General features: G+C 47.8%; 1 protein-coding gene across 2 annotated transcripts in view; it reads left to right on the top strand.

Annotated features, from left to right (window-relative positions):
- slc44a5b (solute carrier family 44 member 5b) overlaps window positions 1-16,060 on the top strand; it is an 84,469-nt gene that overhangs the window by 54,716 nt on the left and 13,693 nt on the right. For both annotated transcript variants that reach the window (XM_029695618.1, XM_029695617.1), the window contains exons 9-11: window positions 13,751-13,834; window positions 13,924-14,036; window positions 14,416-14,553. In XM_029695618.1, coding sequence (XP_029551478.1) covers window positions 13,751-13,834; window positions 13,924-14,036; window positions 14,416-14,553 — 335 coding nt within the window. The remainder of the gene's footprint in view (window positions 1-13,750; window positions 13,835-13,923; window positions 14,037-14,415; window positions 14,554-16,060) is intronic.

The following is a 16,060-nucleotide window of genomic DNA, read 5'->3' as shown; positions in this document are numbered from 1 at the left end:
AGGAAGGTGATGGAGTCCAGGGGAGTGACAGATATAGGGGAGGTCATCAGGAAGGTGATGGAGTCCAGGGGAGTGACAGATATAGGGGAGGTCATCAGGAAGGTGATGGAGTCCAGGGGAGTGACAGATATAGGGGAGGTCATCAGGAAGGTGATGGAGTCCAGGTGAGTGTCATGAGGCGCAGGTGCGCATAACGATTGTGGCAGGTCTGCATAATGATGAGACAACTGCCGACGTCGAGCACCTGAGTGGGAGTAAACGTGACAGTACTCTTTGACTTTTTCCTCATTTTGTTATGTTATAGCCTTATTCTAAAATTGATTAAATTGTTTTTTTCCCCTCATCCATCTACACACCCCATAATGACAAAGCAAAAACAGGTTTTTAGATTTTGTTTTGCAAATTTCAAAAAAATTGAAACTGATTAAATTACATTTACATAAGTATTCAGACCCTTGACTCAGTACTTTGTTGAAGCACCTTTTTCAGCGATTACAGCCTTGAGTCTTCTTTGGTATGGCGCTACAAGCATGGCACACCTGTATTTGGGGAGTTTCTCCCATTCTTCTCTGCCCAATCAATTTAATTTACCACAGGTGGACTCCAATCAAGTTGTGGAAACATCAAGGATGATCAATGGGAACAAGATGCACCTGAGCTCAATTTCGAGTCTCATAGCAAACGGTTTGAATACTTGTACTTGTAAATAAGGTATTTAATTTGATGTTTTTTTTATACATTTGCAAAACTTTCTGGAAACCTGTTTTCACTTTTACATTATGGGATATAGTGTGTAGATTGATGAGGATAAAAAATATTTAATCTGTTTTAGAAGAAGGCTGTGACATAACAAAATGTGGAAAAAGTGAAATGGACAGAATACTTTCCCGAAAGCACTGTATATGGCATATATAAAAGGGCAATTAAAAATGCCAGGCGGGCAATTTTTTTTTTTTACTTGATCACTATTAATCAGAATAATTTGACAGTGCTCTTTTCGACCATTGGTGGCCTGTAAATCCTCCCCCTGCCAACCTACAGTATGTGAACTTTCCTCCACATCTCAATGTGATGAGTTTGTGGGATATTTTAGAGGTACGATGCCAGGACAGCGGAGTCAATCACCACCTTCCGGAGACACCTGAAACCCCACCTCTTTAAGGAATACCTGGGATAGGATAAAGTAATCCTTCTAACCCCCCCCTTTAAAGGATTTAGATGCACTATTGTAAAGTGTTTGTTCAACTGGATATTATAGGTGAATGCACCAATTTGTAAGTCGCTCTGGATAAGAGCGTCTGCTAAATGACTTAAATGTAAATGTAAATGTAGGTAAGAAAACCAACTTTAGGCTGGGTATCAGTCAAGCAAGACCTGATGAGAACCTTGATGATATGTGCCCTAGCCTACCATGCAAAGGCATTATGGAGTAATTTTCCCTGGTTGACACAGACATGCTCAGGAAAGTGATCTCACAACTTAAGCCTTCTACCTGTCTTCTTGATCCTATCTCCACCATCTTCTTCAAAACTGTTTTTAATTGCATATCTGAAGAAGAGGCGCCTTTAGTTATCACTCCTTGTTCACAGGCACTTTCCCCACTGCACTAAAAACTTCTATTGTGGAACCCCTTCTGAAGAAAAGTAATCTAGATTCATCAGCTCTTAGCAATTTTTGGACAATTTCCAACCTTCCATTCTTAAGCAAAATTCTGAAGGAATTTCTGTTCAAACAGCTAAATATTTTTTTTATGTGCCAGCTGTATTTTTGAAAAATTCCAATCTGGGTTGTGTGCCCACCACAGCACAGAGACAGCCTTAGTTCAGGTAGTAAATGATCTTGGAGCCAACACAGATGCCAAACAGCTCTCTGTCCTCTTAGATTTAAGTGCTGCATTCAACACTGTTGACCATGATGTCCTTCTGGACAGACTGGAGAGGTGGGTTGGCCTCTCCAGTCCAGTTCTAAATTGGTTTAGGACCTACCTGTCGAGAGTTTTTTGTCATCATTGGTGAACAAAACTCAGTGAAAAATACTGTTCAGTAACCCCTTGGCAGCGTTATCAGAAGGCACAGCATTGATTTTCACTGCTACTCAGACGATACACCATTTTACATTTCTGTGTCATCAGAGGATTTTAGCTCCGTGTATAAATTATTATATTGTATTAGTGATTTAAATACTTGGATGTCTCACAACTTCCTCCAGCTAAATCAAGACAAGACCAAGGTTATTATTGTTGGAGCCAAAGCACCTTGGGCAATAAAGATAAAACACCAGGTAAAAACTACTGATCTAAATTTAGAATTACACATTAGAACGTGATTAAAATAGCTTTTTTGCCACCTGAGGAACGTTGCCAAGGTGTGGCCGTTTTTCTCTCCGGCTGATACAGAAAGACTCATCCATGCATTTATTACAAGCAGACTTGACTACTATAATGCTCTCAGGTCCTCTGGTACTGGCCTTTTAACTGTCCCAAAGCCTAGGACCAAGAGGCATGGAGAGGCAGCCTTTAGTTATTATGCCCCCAGCCTCTGGAATAGCCTGCCAGAGAACCTGAGGGGGACCAAGAGGCATGGAGAGGCAGCCTTTAGTTACTATGCCCCCAGCCTCTGGAATAGCCTGCCAGAGAACCTGAGGGGGACCAAGAGGCATGGAGAGGCAGCCTTTAGTTACTATGCCCCCAGCCTCTGGAACAGCCTGCCAGAGAACCTGAGGGGGGACCAAGAGGCATGGAGAGGCAGCCTTTAGTTACTATGCCCCCAGCCTCTGGAACAGCCTGCCAGAGAACCTGAGGGGACCAAGAGGCATGGAAAGGCAGCCTTTAGTTACTATGCCCCCAGCCTCTGGAATAGCCTGCCAGAGAACCTGAGGGGGGACCAAGAGGCATGGAGAGGCAGCCTTTAGTTACTATGCCCCCAGCCTCTGGAATAGCCTGCCAGAGAACCTGAGGGGGGCTGAAACTGTGGACATATTTAAGAGATCTTAAAACAATATTTTTTAGCTTTGCGTTTCCTTAGGGTACTTTTTAGTTGTTCAGTTTCTGTCATTCTTTTCTTATGTTTGTTGTGTAGTAAATATTTCAGCTTTTATTTTCTTTCTTTTTTTCTTTTTTTTTCTCTGTAAAGCACATTGTGTTGCATTCCATGTCTGAAATATGCTGTGTATATATAAAGCTTGATTTGATAGTTGTAATTTCTGTCCAAGTAAGTCCTGCTCTCCTCAATGTCCCTTTGTGTAGTGGAAATACTGTTGAGGCTGAGGGAGACTGTTGCATAAGTGGAAGACCTATTATGGGTGATGGTATCAAATGGTTGAATAATTTTGACCAGCAGACCTGAAAGATTAACGCTGCACAAATCTGTTCACTGAGGCCTCATTGATGTTTGGGAATGCGAATGCATTGAAACCAGTGGCGCAACTTTGGTTTTAGAAGTGGGGGGGACATAATAATTTATTATTATTATTGTTATTTTATCTAGTTGGATAAACACTCCAAACAGCCTACCCGACCGCTCGGAGGCGTCCGCATAGTCCTAAAGCACATGGTTACCTCGTTTTGTATCACATTCAAATGATAAAACTGGGATGACAAAAATGCTATTTCAGAATGTGGGGGGGACATGACCCCTTCCGTCCCCAGTGAACGTTGTGCCCCTGGGTCATAGGGATTCCACCCTTGAACCCAGAGTCAACTGGACAGCTATTGCAGGGTAGGATAACTGGGCAATGAGACTCATGCCCAATAGCCTGTGGAGTGTGGATCATTCATGCATATTGAAAGCCGTCTATGCATGTCTGCATGAAAATACAACGTATGCTGTAGCTTCACAGTAGTACAGTTAAGTGACTTTCTTCATGCTTATGCATGTACAGTCTTTAAAACTTTCAATAAATGTAGATTAACTGGTGGGAATGATTAGAGGAGCAATTAAGACAGATGCAGGGTCTTGATAGTTTTGTATCAATGAGTTGCCATCATTAGTGCATCAAATTCCATGGTTGCATAGATTTAAACCCGTTTGCCTTTGAAACAAGGAATTGATGACCAGTTGAATGCTTTTCCTTCATAGCCAAGTTATTGCCATGCAGCAAGGATTGGAGAGGTCTCAAACTAATTACAGTATTTCAACCTTCTGTAGCCCCGAGTTCACTGTCTTCAAACTAACCTTCCCACTTGACTGTGCATCATCGGTAATCTGCTGCTGCTCCTCTGACTGTGGCTGTGGAAAGGAAAGGGGACAGATTACCTCTAAATGTTGTATGATGTGGAGTTTACATCGATATCAAAGCCCTAACAAAGAGTAACAATGTAGCTTACAGCTGATGTACTATTGGTCTTTTAAAGCTGAGTGTCACGTCACCCCCTGGCTTTCATCAATGTGCTCCTTCGTCAACGTGTTCCTTCTTTCTTATCATAATGTTTGCAAAGATTTCATTTAGTAAAACTGGAAAAGAGCACCCTCAGATTAGTGTAGTAATTAGCGTTATTACCACAGTAATTAGCACAAGTTATATATAGCTCTTAGGCCTACCTCAGTCTATGAAAGTCAATCTGAACACAAAACTTGAGTTTCGAAGCTGAAAATGAAAGTGGTATTCTGATGTCCTTGTCATGAGATGAAACTGTTTTGAAGACCGTTTCTGACAGTGTGTTCTTTGCTTCTGACCGAGCAGGGATGATGTCCTCTAACCTATCCTTCCCTCTGTCTCTGAACCAGGAAGATTTATCTCTGAGCGTCAAGCCACCAGACTCAGTGGCACTCACTTTATCTGCTGTACTTGTGCCTTGATGTTATGACTGCTCTATTTTTTATTTTTTTTATCACCTTTATTTAACCAGATAAGCTAGTTGAGAATAAGTTCTCATTTACAACTGCGACCTGGCCAAGATAAAGCAAAGCAGTACGACACATACAACAACACAAAGTTACACATGGAATAAACAAACATACAGTCAATAATACAGTAGAAAAAGTCTATATACATTGTGTGCAAATGAGGTAGGATAAGGGAGGTAAGGCAATAAATAGGCCATGGTGGCGAAGTAATTACAATACAGCAATTAAACACTGGAATAGTAGATGTGCAGAAGATGAATGTGCAAGTAGACATACTGGGGTGCAAAGGAGCAAGATAAATAAATAAATACAGTATGGGGATGAGGTGGTTGGATGGGCTATTTACAGATGGGCTATGTACAAGTGCAATGATCTGTGAGCTGCTCTGACAGCTGGTGCTTAAAGCTAGTGAGGGAGATATGAGTCTCCAGCTTCAGTGATTTTTTTTTCAGTTCGTTCCAGTCATTGGCAGCAGAGAACTGTAAGGAAAGGCGGCCAAAGAAAGAATTGACTTTGGGGATGACCAGAGAGATATAACTGCTGGAGCGCGTGCTACGGGTGGGTACTGCTATGGTGACCAGTGAGCTGAGATAAGGCGGGGCTTTACCTAGCAGAGACTTGTAGATGACCTGGTGCCAGTGGTTTGGCGACGAGTATGAAGCGAGGGCCAGCCAACGAGAGCATACAGGTCGCAGTGGTGGGTAGTATATGGGGCTTTGGTGACAAAACGGATGGCACTGTGATAGACTGCATCCAATTTGTTGAGTAGAGTGTTGGAGGCTATTTTGTAAATGACATCGCCAAAGTCGAGGATCGGTAGGATAGTCAGTTTTACGAGGGTATGTTTGGCAGCATGAGTGAAGGAGGCTTTGTTGCGAAATAGGAGGCCGATTCTAGATTTAATTTTGGATTGGAGATGCTTAATGTGAGTCTGGAAGGAGAGTTTACAGTCTAACCAGACACCTAGGTATTTGTAGTTGTCCACATATTCTAAGTCAGAACCGTCCAGAGTAGAGATGCTGGACGGGCGGGCAGGTGCGGGCAGCGATCGGTTGAATAGCATAATTTAGTTTTACTTGCATTTAAGAGCAACATCATTGATGTATACAGAGAAGAGAGTCGGCCCGAGAATTGAACCTTGTGGCAACCCGATAGAGACTGCCAGAGGGCCGGACAACAGGCCCTATGATTTGACACACTGAACTCCATCAGAGAAGTAGTTGGTGAACCAGGCGAGGCAATCATTTGAGAAACCAAGGCTGTTGAGTCTGCCGATAAGAATGTGGTGATTGACAGAGTCGAAAGTCTTGGCCAGGTCGATGAATACGGCTGCACAGTAATGTCTCTTATCGATGGCGGTTATGATATTGTTTAGGACCTTGAGCGTGGCTGAGGTGCACCCATGACCAGCTCTGAAACCAGATTGCATAGCGGAGAAGTGGGATTCGAAATGGTTGGTAATCTGTTTGTTAACCTGGCTTTCGAAAACCTTAGAAAGGCAGGGTAGGATAGATATAGGTCTATAGCAGTTTGGGTCTAGAGTGTCTCCCCCTTTGAAGAGGGGGAGACAATCTTTGGGAATCTCAGACGATACGAAAGAGAGGTTGAACAGGCTAGTAATGGGGGTTGCAACAATTTCGTCAGATAATTTTAGAATCAGAGGGTCCAGATTGTCTAGCCCGGCTGATTTGTAGGGGTTCAGATTGATGTCCTTATTGTTGACTAGTCGTCTAATGTCATCCTCATTGTTTTGACTGGTATGATATTGTTTTGACTGGTGTAATGCAATTGTTTTAACTTGTGTAATGTTATTGTTTTGACAGATGTGATGCTTTTGTTTTAACTGGTGCAATGCTATTGTTTTGTCTGGTGTAATGCTATTGTTTTTACTGGTGTAATGTTTTTGTTATCACCGGGGTAATGCTCTTGTTTTGATTGGTTTAATGTTTTTGTTATGACCGGTGTAATGCTATTGTTTTGACTGGTGTAATGTTTTTGTTATGACTGGTGTGAGGCTTTTGTTATGACAGGTGTAATGCTATCTTTCATCTCACCCAAATGTTGAACTTTGTATGACCTCAACCTCTGTTGTTAGGGTGACAGCTCCTTAATTTCCCATTTCCAAAAAAATACAGCAATTTTAAAGGTCCGTTTTTTGTAATCTCTCAGCTTTTCGCCTGGTGGTGAACCCCTCAGGCATGGCTGGACTCATCTCACCCTTACACGTGATTTGTCCACCCCAGTGCCTTTCCCATATTTCCCCCTGAATGTCAAGAGCTTCAACAAGCTTTCCAAGGACAGAGCATTTCAGGCCAATTACACTTCCTACAACCAACCACTTCAACATTGCATCTATTATTTTGCTTTCGACTGGAGGTTTGGCTGAACTCCATCTGTTAAATTCTGGTCTGTGGAGTGCATTAGGCACATTAGCACAGTACTCCATGTGTATCCACAGAGTTGGGGAAATCTGCATTTTCCTACCAGGTCTCTATCATGTGGAATAATCTCCAAGTAATGTTTCGATGTGTTATTGTCTCTGGGTCAGTTTAGGAGAACGGTTAGGGATTTTTATATTGATAAAGGTGTTTGTTTTGTTTGATTGTGTATATAATATTTGCTATTTATTTAATTTTGTGTTTTAAATTGTCTAATATTTTTTTTTGTATCGTTCCCAGGGCACATTTGCAAATGAGACCTTGGTCTCAATGTGTTTTTCCCTGGTTAAATACAAGTTAACAAATGGTTTCATTAGTACTGATGGAGATCAGGGACTGTCACAGGTTCCAACGAGAGTGGCGCCCCTCCTCGGTCGGGCGGCGCTCGGCGGTCGTCGTCGCCGGCCTATTAGCTGCCACCGATCATTGTTTCTGTGTCGTTTAGTTTTGTCTGTCTGTTCCGCACCTGTTTTGTGTATGTCATTAGTGGGGACTTATTTAATGTGTGTTTTCAGTTGGGATTTTGTGCGGGATTGTTTATTGTCTACATTGTGTTACCGACAGTTTTGTCGAGCGATTTACCGGCTGCGCTCCTTGCGCATTGTAATTATAGTTTGTGTTTTATGGGCGCAGTTCAAAATACTGGAACTTTGTATAGCGCCCTGTGCTTTTCGGCGTTTGTGTGTGTCAGTTATATTAAAAGACACTCACCTCCAGCACCTCTGTCTCCTGCATTTGATTCCGCCTATCCGCCAGTCCAAATCAGTCGTGACAGAATCCCGCACCTGAAAACTGATGGAGTCAGCAGGAGCAGAAGCGCCATCCATGGCTGAGCAGGTCTCCCAGCATGCCGGCCTCCTCCACCGCCTAGGCTCGGCCATGGATCAGGTGTTGGCCCGGTTGGAGAGATGGGAGAGAAGTGCCTCCCCAGCAGGACCAGTTCCGGTCCCTCACCCTGCGCCCCTACCTACATCCACTGAAGCGGGTGCCAGCGGGATCCGGATTTCACCTCCCAGGGAGTTCGATGGGACGGCCGCTGGGTGCAAGGGGTTCCTCCTCCAACTGGAACTGTACCTGGCGACCGTCCGCCCACCTCCCTCCGACGAAGAGAGGGTGAGCGTCCTCGTCTCGTGTCTCACGGGTCGAGCCCTGGAATGGGCCAATGCGGTCTGGGATGGTCCAGACTCGGCCCGGGGTGACTACCCTGAGTTCACCCGCCGCTTCCGGGCGGTTTTCGATCATCCCCCGGAGGGCAGGGCGGCGGGTGAGCTCCTATTCCATTTGAGACAGGAGACGAGGACCGCTCAGGATTTCGCGTTGGAATTCCGGACTCTCGCCGCTGGATCGGGGTGGAACGAGCGGGCCCTAATAGACCACTATAGGTGCAGCCTTCGTGAGGACGTCCGCCGGGAGCTGGCATGTAGGGACAACACCTCCACTCTGGACCAACTGGTGGATTTGTCCATTAGATTGGACAACCTGCTGGCTGCCCGGGGACGTTCCAGTCGGGGCCTGTTCGTTCCACCTACCAGTCCTCCCGCTCCACAGCCCATGGAGATAGGGGGGGCTGCACCGAGGAGGACCGGAGGTGGGGGTCTCTCCTGCACCCGATGTGGACGCAGAGGACACACTGTGGACCGGTGCTGGAGAGGTCCCTCCGGGAGTTCGGAGGGCAGGCAGAGCACTGCTTCGGCCCCCCAGGTGAGTCCGCACCAACCACACCCAGAGCCCCCTGTCGACCACTTGTACACCTCCGTTTGTTTTCCTAATTTTTCCCCTCACTTCCAGTATAAGGCGCTAGTCGATTCAGGTGCAGCTGGGAGTTTTATGGACCATGGGTTAGCTGAGAGGTTAGGGATTCCCCGGGTTCAGCTGGACCACCCCTTCCCTGTGCACGCCCTAGATAGTCGACCGCTAGGGTCAGGCCAAGTAGGGGAGGTCACCGTGCCACTGGTTATGCAGACGTGGGGGGGTCATGTGGAGCGTATCAGCCTGTTCATCATTGACTCCCCAGCGTTCCCAGTGGTACTGGGAATCCCCTGGCTAGCCACACACAACCCCCAGATTTCGTGGAGACAGAGGGCTCTTACGGGGTGGTCGAGGGAGTGCTCAGGTAGGTGCATAGGAGTTTCCATCGGTGCGACTACGGTGGAGAGTCCAGACCAAGTCTCCACCGTGCACATTCCCTCAGAGTATGCCGATTTGGCTATCGCCTTCAGTAAGACGAAGGCGACTCTATTACCACCCCATCGACGAGGGGATTGTGCGATAAACCTCCAGGCCGACGCGACCCTTCCGAGGAGTCACGTGTATCCTCTGTCTCAGGAGGAGACAGTGGCTATGGATACATACGTCACTGAGTCCTTGAGACAGGGATACATTCGGCCCTCTAAATCCCCCGTCTCCTCGAGCTTCTTTTTCGTGAAGAAGAAGGAGGGAGGTCTGCGCCCGTGCATTGACTATAGAGGTCTAAATGCTATCACAGTGGGTTTCAGTTACCCGCTACCTCTCATTGCTACGGCAGTGGAGTCATTTCACGGGGCGCGCTTCTTCACGAAATTGGATCTCAGGAGTGCGTATAACTTGGTGCGTATCCGAGATGGAGACGAGTGGAAAACCGCATTTAGTACCACATCGGGCCATTATGAGTACCTCGTCATGCCGTATGGGTTAAAGAATGCTCCCGCTGTCTTCCAATCCTTTGTGGACGAGGTCCTTAGGGACATGCTCGGGCAGGGTGTGGTGGTGTACATCGATGACATCCTGATCTGCTCCGCCACACGCGCCGAGCATGTGTCCCTGGTGCGTAGAGTGCTTGGGCGGCTGCTGGAGCATAACCTATACGTCAAGGCTGAGAAATGTGAGTTCTTCAAAAGAGCCGTCTCATTTCTAGGATATCGCATTTCCACCTCGGGGGTGGAGGTGGAGTGTGACCGCGTGACGGCTGTGCGTAATTGGCCAACCCCAGCCACTGTGAAGGAGGTGCAGCGGTTCTTGGGGTTCGCTAATTATTATCGGAGGTTTATCCGGGGTTTTGGCCAGGTGGCAGCTCCCATTACCTCACTGATGAAAGGGGGGCCGGTGCGGCTACGATGGTCAGCAGAGGCGGACAGAGCCTTCCATCGTCTGAAGGTTCTGTTCACCAATGCACCTGTCCTGGCGCATCCGGACCCCTCTTTGCCATTTATAGTGGAGGTGGACGCGTCCGAGGCTGGGGTAGGAGCTGTGCTTTCGCAGCGTTCGGGCGTTCCACCGAAGCTCCGCCCATGCGCGTTCTTTTCTAAGAAGCTGAGCCCGGCGGAGCGCAATTATGATGTGGGGGACCGGGAGCTGTTAGCCGTGGTCAGGGCTTTGACGGTGTGGAGACATTGGCTTGAGGGGGCACGTCACCCTTTTCTCATCTGGACCGACCACCGTAACCTGGAGTATATTCGGGCAGCGAGGAGGCTTAATCCCCGTCAGGCAAGGTGGGCCATGTTTTTCACGAGGTTTAACTTCACTCTCTCGTACATTCCAGGTTCCCGGAACCGGAAGGCTGACGCACTGTCGCGTCTCTACGACACCGAGGAGCGGACCATCGATCCTACTCCCATACTTCCCGCCTCCTGTCTGGTGGCACCGGTGGTATGGGAGGTGGATGCGGACATCGAGCGGGCGGGTCGGTCAGAACCTACTCCACCGCAGTGTCCCGTGGGCCTGAAATACGTTCCGCTTGGTGTTCGCGATCGCCTGATCCGATGGTCCCATACTCTACCCTCCTCGGGTCATCCTGGGGTGGAACGGACAGTGCGGGGCCTGAAGGGGAGGTACTGGTGGCCCACCTTGGCTGAGGATGTCCGGCGTTATGTCTCGTCCTGTTCAGTATGCGCTCAGTGTAAGGCTCCTAGGCACCTACCTCGAGGGAAATTACAGCCCCTCCCTGTTCCACAGCGGCCATGGACTCACCTCTCGGTGGATTTCCTTACGGATCTCCCGCCGTCTCAGGGGAACACGGCGATCCTGGTCGTTGTGGACAGGTTCTCTAAGTCCTGCCGTCTGCTCCCTTTGCCCGGTCTTCCTACGGCCCTGCAGACCGCGGAGGCCCTGTTCACTCACGTCTTCCGGCACTATGGGGTGCCCGAGGACATCGTATCTGATCGGGGTCCCCAGTTTACATCCAGGGTATGGAAATCGTTTATGGAGAGGCTGGGGGTCTCGGTCAGCCTGACCTCGGGGTTCCACCCCGAGAGTAATGGGCAGGTAGAGCGCATCAACCAGGATGTGGGCAGGTTCCTGCGGTCGTATTGCCAGGACCGGCCAGGGGAGTGGGCGCAGTTCGTGCCATGGGCTGAGATGGCCCAGAACTCTCAGCGCCACTCCTCCACTAATCTGTCACCCTTCCAGGTGGTGCTGGGTTATCAGCCGGTCCTGGTGCCATGGCAACAGAGCCAGACAGAGGCTCCTGCGGTGGAGGCATGGGTGAAGCGCTCTCAGGAGACCTGGAGCACGGTCCAGGAATGTTTAAGGAGGGCGAGCGAACGGCACAAGGAGAGCGCTGACCGCCACCGCAGTGACGCCCCCGTGTTTAACCCGGGGGATAGAGTCTGGCTCTCGACCCGGAACCTGCCTCTCCGCCTGCCCTGCCGGAAGCTGGGTCCGCGGTTTGTGGGGCCGTTCAAAGTCCTGAGGAGGATAAACGAGGTGTGTTACAGGTTACAACTTCCTTCGTATTACCGTATTAACCCCTCGTTTCATGTGTCTCTCCTCAGGCCGGTGGTAGCTGGTCCGCTGCAGGACAGTGAGGTGCTGGAGGCCCCCCCGCCCCCCCTGGACATCGGGGGGAGCCCGGCGTACACAGTCCGAGCCATCCTGGACTCCCGACGTCGGGTAGGGGGCCTGCAGTACCTCGTGGACTGGGAGGGGTACGGTCCGGAGGAGAGGTGCTGGGTTCCGGCGGCGGACGTTCTGGACCCCTCTATGCTGCTGGACTTCCACCGTCGCCGACCGGATCGGCCGGCGCCTCGCCCTCCGGGCCGTCCCCGAGGCCGGCGTCGGCGCGCGGCTGGAGCCGCACGTCAGGGGAGGGGTACTGTCACAGGTTCCAACGAGAGTGGCGCCCCTCCTCGGTCGGGCGGCGCTCGGCGGTCGTCGTCGCCGGCCTATTAGCTGCCACCGATCATTGTTTCTGTGTCGTTTAGTTTTGTCTGTCTGTTCCGCACCTGTTTTGTGTATGTCATTAGTGGGGACTTATTTAATGTGTTTTCAGTTGGGATTTTGTGCGGGATTGTTTATTGTCTACATTGTGTTACCGACAGTTTTGTCGAGCGATTTACCGGCTGCGCTCCTTGCGCATTGTAATTATAGTTTGTGTTTTATGGGCGCAGTTCAAAATACTGGAACTTTGTATAGCGCCCTGTGCTTTTCGGCGTTTGTGTGTGTCAGTTATATTAAAAGACACTCACCTCCAGCACCTCTGTCTCCTGCATTTGATTCCGCCTATCCGCCAGTCCAAATCAGTCGTGACAGGGACTCTCTTTTTCATAACAACAAAATGACTTAAGTAAATTGTATTTTGTGCTACTATAGGGATTTTTATAGAAGTACGTTGGCCCAGATTAAATGAACGCCTAGAGTGAGCTTTGCTCCTGACGTGAGGTAGCTGTCCTCATAAAACAGATTAGTGCTTGACTCCGGAGGCATTCTACACAGTTCCAGTGGAAGGTTGGTTTTAGTCTCTTGCTACTGCTGTCCACCAGTCCTGTAGAATCTGATAATCTACTGAGCAAAAGCATCGGGGAATATTTTAGTTCAGATATCTACAATTTAAATTATGAACAATATAACTTGTGTTAACGTTGCCAGTTTACCAATGCAATAATGAGGAATCACAAAGCCAGATATTTGCATGATTTCACAGAATCTCTGTAGTTACAGTGGATATCTGATCAAATTATTCTCGGTGGTTTTTGCTATCACCTCTTTCTCCAGTTTGTACATTGAACCGTTACCATACCCTGCTTGTTCATGTAGTTTTGACGGAAAGAGATTCAGGAATAATGAATAATCCAGACCCATTTCTTTGTCCTGTTCTAATCAGACGATTCATTTGTAACTGCTGTAGAGTAGTAACCTGCTGCTTCAGAGTCATAGAGAGCATCACTGCTTCCTAGCACTTTGATAACACTGATGTTGACTTGTGACATTTATAAGGGAGGCCTGCCTACAACCTGTGCAGTCTCCCAGGGTTGTACAACCCCCTCATAAACTGCAGTGTGTCATGACCTGCTGTGTGAACAAGAGAGTCACTGTTATACAACACAGGTCTGTATAAGTCAATGTTTCTGCCTCTGTGGACATGTTCTCACTCTCTCTCTTTCTCCCTCCCTCTCTCTCCCCCTTCATCTCCCTCTCTATCTACCTTTTTTCTTTCCACAATTCTCCCACCCCACTATATTTGTCTATCCCACTCCTCCTCTTCCTCTCTCACAGTGGCATTACCAGTCTGCTAGATGCCAAGGAGGTTGGCATGAAGATATTTGAGGATTACGCCAGCTCCTGGTACTGGATCTTAATGTAAGAGCCGCGTTTCTGTGCGTCTGTGAGTGCCATATGTGCGTTTTACTGTGGTTTTCACTCTGACATAAAGGTGTGTGTGTGTCTAGAGGTCTGGTGATAACCATGGTGGTCAGCCTGGCTTTTATCCTGCTGTTACGGTTCACAGCCGGAGTTCTCCTGTGGCTCATCATCTTTGGAGTCATCGCTGTGGTGGGCTATGGTTAGTAATACAGTACAGTACACTCTGCCACTAATCAACAGCAACTTTAGCCTCAGTAAAAGAGCCTAATGCCGTCTTTAGTCTGAGTACAGTACCCACACTCCACTAGCCCATACTGTACTTAAAGTAACATACCGCTACTGTATATAGATTTCTGGGAGTCAGTGTCCACATCTTCTAACATCCAACTGTCACCAACACCTCTGTTGTCATGGCAAACCAACACCTGTTGTCATGGAAAACCAAATGTAGCAGATAACTTCTCACATCTCTCTCTTTTCTCTCTCTCTCTCTCTCTCTCTCTCTCTCTCTCTCTCTCACTCTCTCTCTCTCTCTCTCTCTCTCTCTCTCTCTCTCTCTCTCTCGCTCTCTCTCTCAGGGATCTGGCACTGCTACTGGGAGTTCAGTACACTGAGAGGGAAGCCTCACAGTGATGGTGATGTTACCATCTCTGACATCGGCTTTCAGACGGACTTCAGGGTTTACCTGCAGCTCAGTCAAACCTGGCTCATCTTGAGTGAGTTACCATCCACTGTCCCGCTATTTAAGCACAGGGGGATACTATTTATTTATTTTATTTAACCTTTTTTATTTAACTAGGCAAGGCAGTTAAGAACAAATTCTTATTTACAATGATGGCCTACCAAAAGGCAAAAGGCCTCCTGCGGGGACGGGGGCCTGGGATTAAAAATAAAACATAAATATAGGACAAAACACACATCACAGCAAGAGAGACAACGCTACATAAAGAGAGACCTAAGACAACAACATAGCAATGCAGCAACACATGACAACACAGCATAGTAGCAACACAACATAACAACAACATGGTAGCAACACAACATGGCAGCAGCACAACATGGTAGCAGCACAAAACATGGTACAAACATTATTGGGCACAGACAACAGCACAAAGGGCAAGAAGGTAGAGACAACAATACATCACACAAAGCAGCCACAACTGTCAGTAAGAGTGTCCAAGATTGAGTCTTTGAATGAAGAGATTGTGATAAAACTGTCCAGTTTGTGTGTTGTTGCAGCTCGTTCCAGTCGCTAGCTGCAGCGAACTGAAAAGAGGAGCGACCCAGGGATGTGTGTTCTTTGGGGACCTTTAACAGAATGTGACTGGCAGAACGGGTGTTGTATGTGGAGGATGAGGGCTGCAGTAGATATCTCAGAATGTGGGAAGTGAGGCCTAAGAGGGTTTTATAAATAAGCATCAACCAGTGGGTGTTGCGACGGGTATACAGAGATGACCAGTTTACAGAGGAGTATAGAGTGCAGTGATGTGTGCTATAAGGAGCATTGGTGACAAATCTGATGGCCGAATGGTAAAGAACATCTAGCCGCTCGAGAGCACCTTTACCTGCCGATCTATAAATGATGTCTCCATAATCTAGCATGGGTAGGATGGTCATCTGAATCAAGGTTAGTTTGGCAGCTGGGGTGAAAGAGGAGCGATTATGATAGAGGAACCCAAGTCTAGATGTGACTTTAGGCTGCAGCTTTGAAATGTGCTGAGAGAAGGACAGTGTACCATCTAGCCTTACTCCCAAGTACTTGTATGAGGTGGCTACCTCAAGCTCTAAACCCTCAGAGGTAGTAATCACACCTGTGGGGAGAGGGGCATTCTATTTACCAAACCACATTACCTTTGTTTTGGAGGTGTTCTGAACAAGGTTAAGGGTAGAGAATGCTTGTAAGACACTAAGAAAGCTTTGTTGTAGAGCATTTAACACGTAATCCGGAGAGGGGCCAACTGAGTATAAGACTGTATCATCTGCATATAAATGGATGAGAGAGCTTCCTACTGCCTGAGCTATCATGTTGAAGTAAATTGAGAAGAGCGTGGGGCCTAGCATCGAGCCTTGGGGTACTCCCTTGGTGACAGGCAGTGGCTGAGACAGCATATTTTCTGACTTTATACACTGCACTCTTTGAGAGAGGTAGTTAGCAAACTAGGCCAAAGACCCCTCAGAGACACCAGTACTCCTTAGCCGGCCCACAAGAATGGAATGGTCTAC

The sequence above is a fragment of the Salmo trutta genome, chromosome 17 (genome assembly GCF_901001165.1).
Source record: "Salmo trutta chromosome 17, fSalTru1.1, whole genome shotgun sequence".
Taxonomy (NCBI): Eukaryota; Metazoa; Chordata; class Actinopteri; order Salmoniformes; family Salmonidae; genus Salmo; species Salmo trutta.
This window is presented reverse-complemented; position numbering and strand designations above follow the sequence as displayed.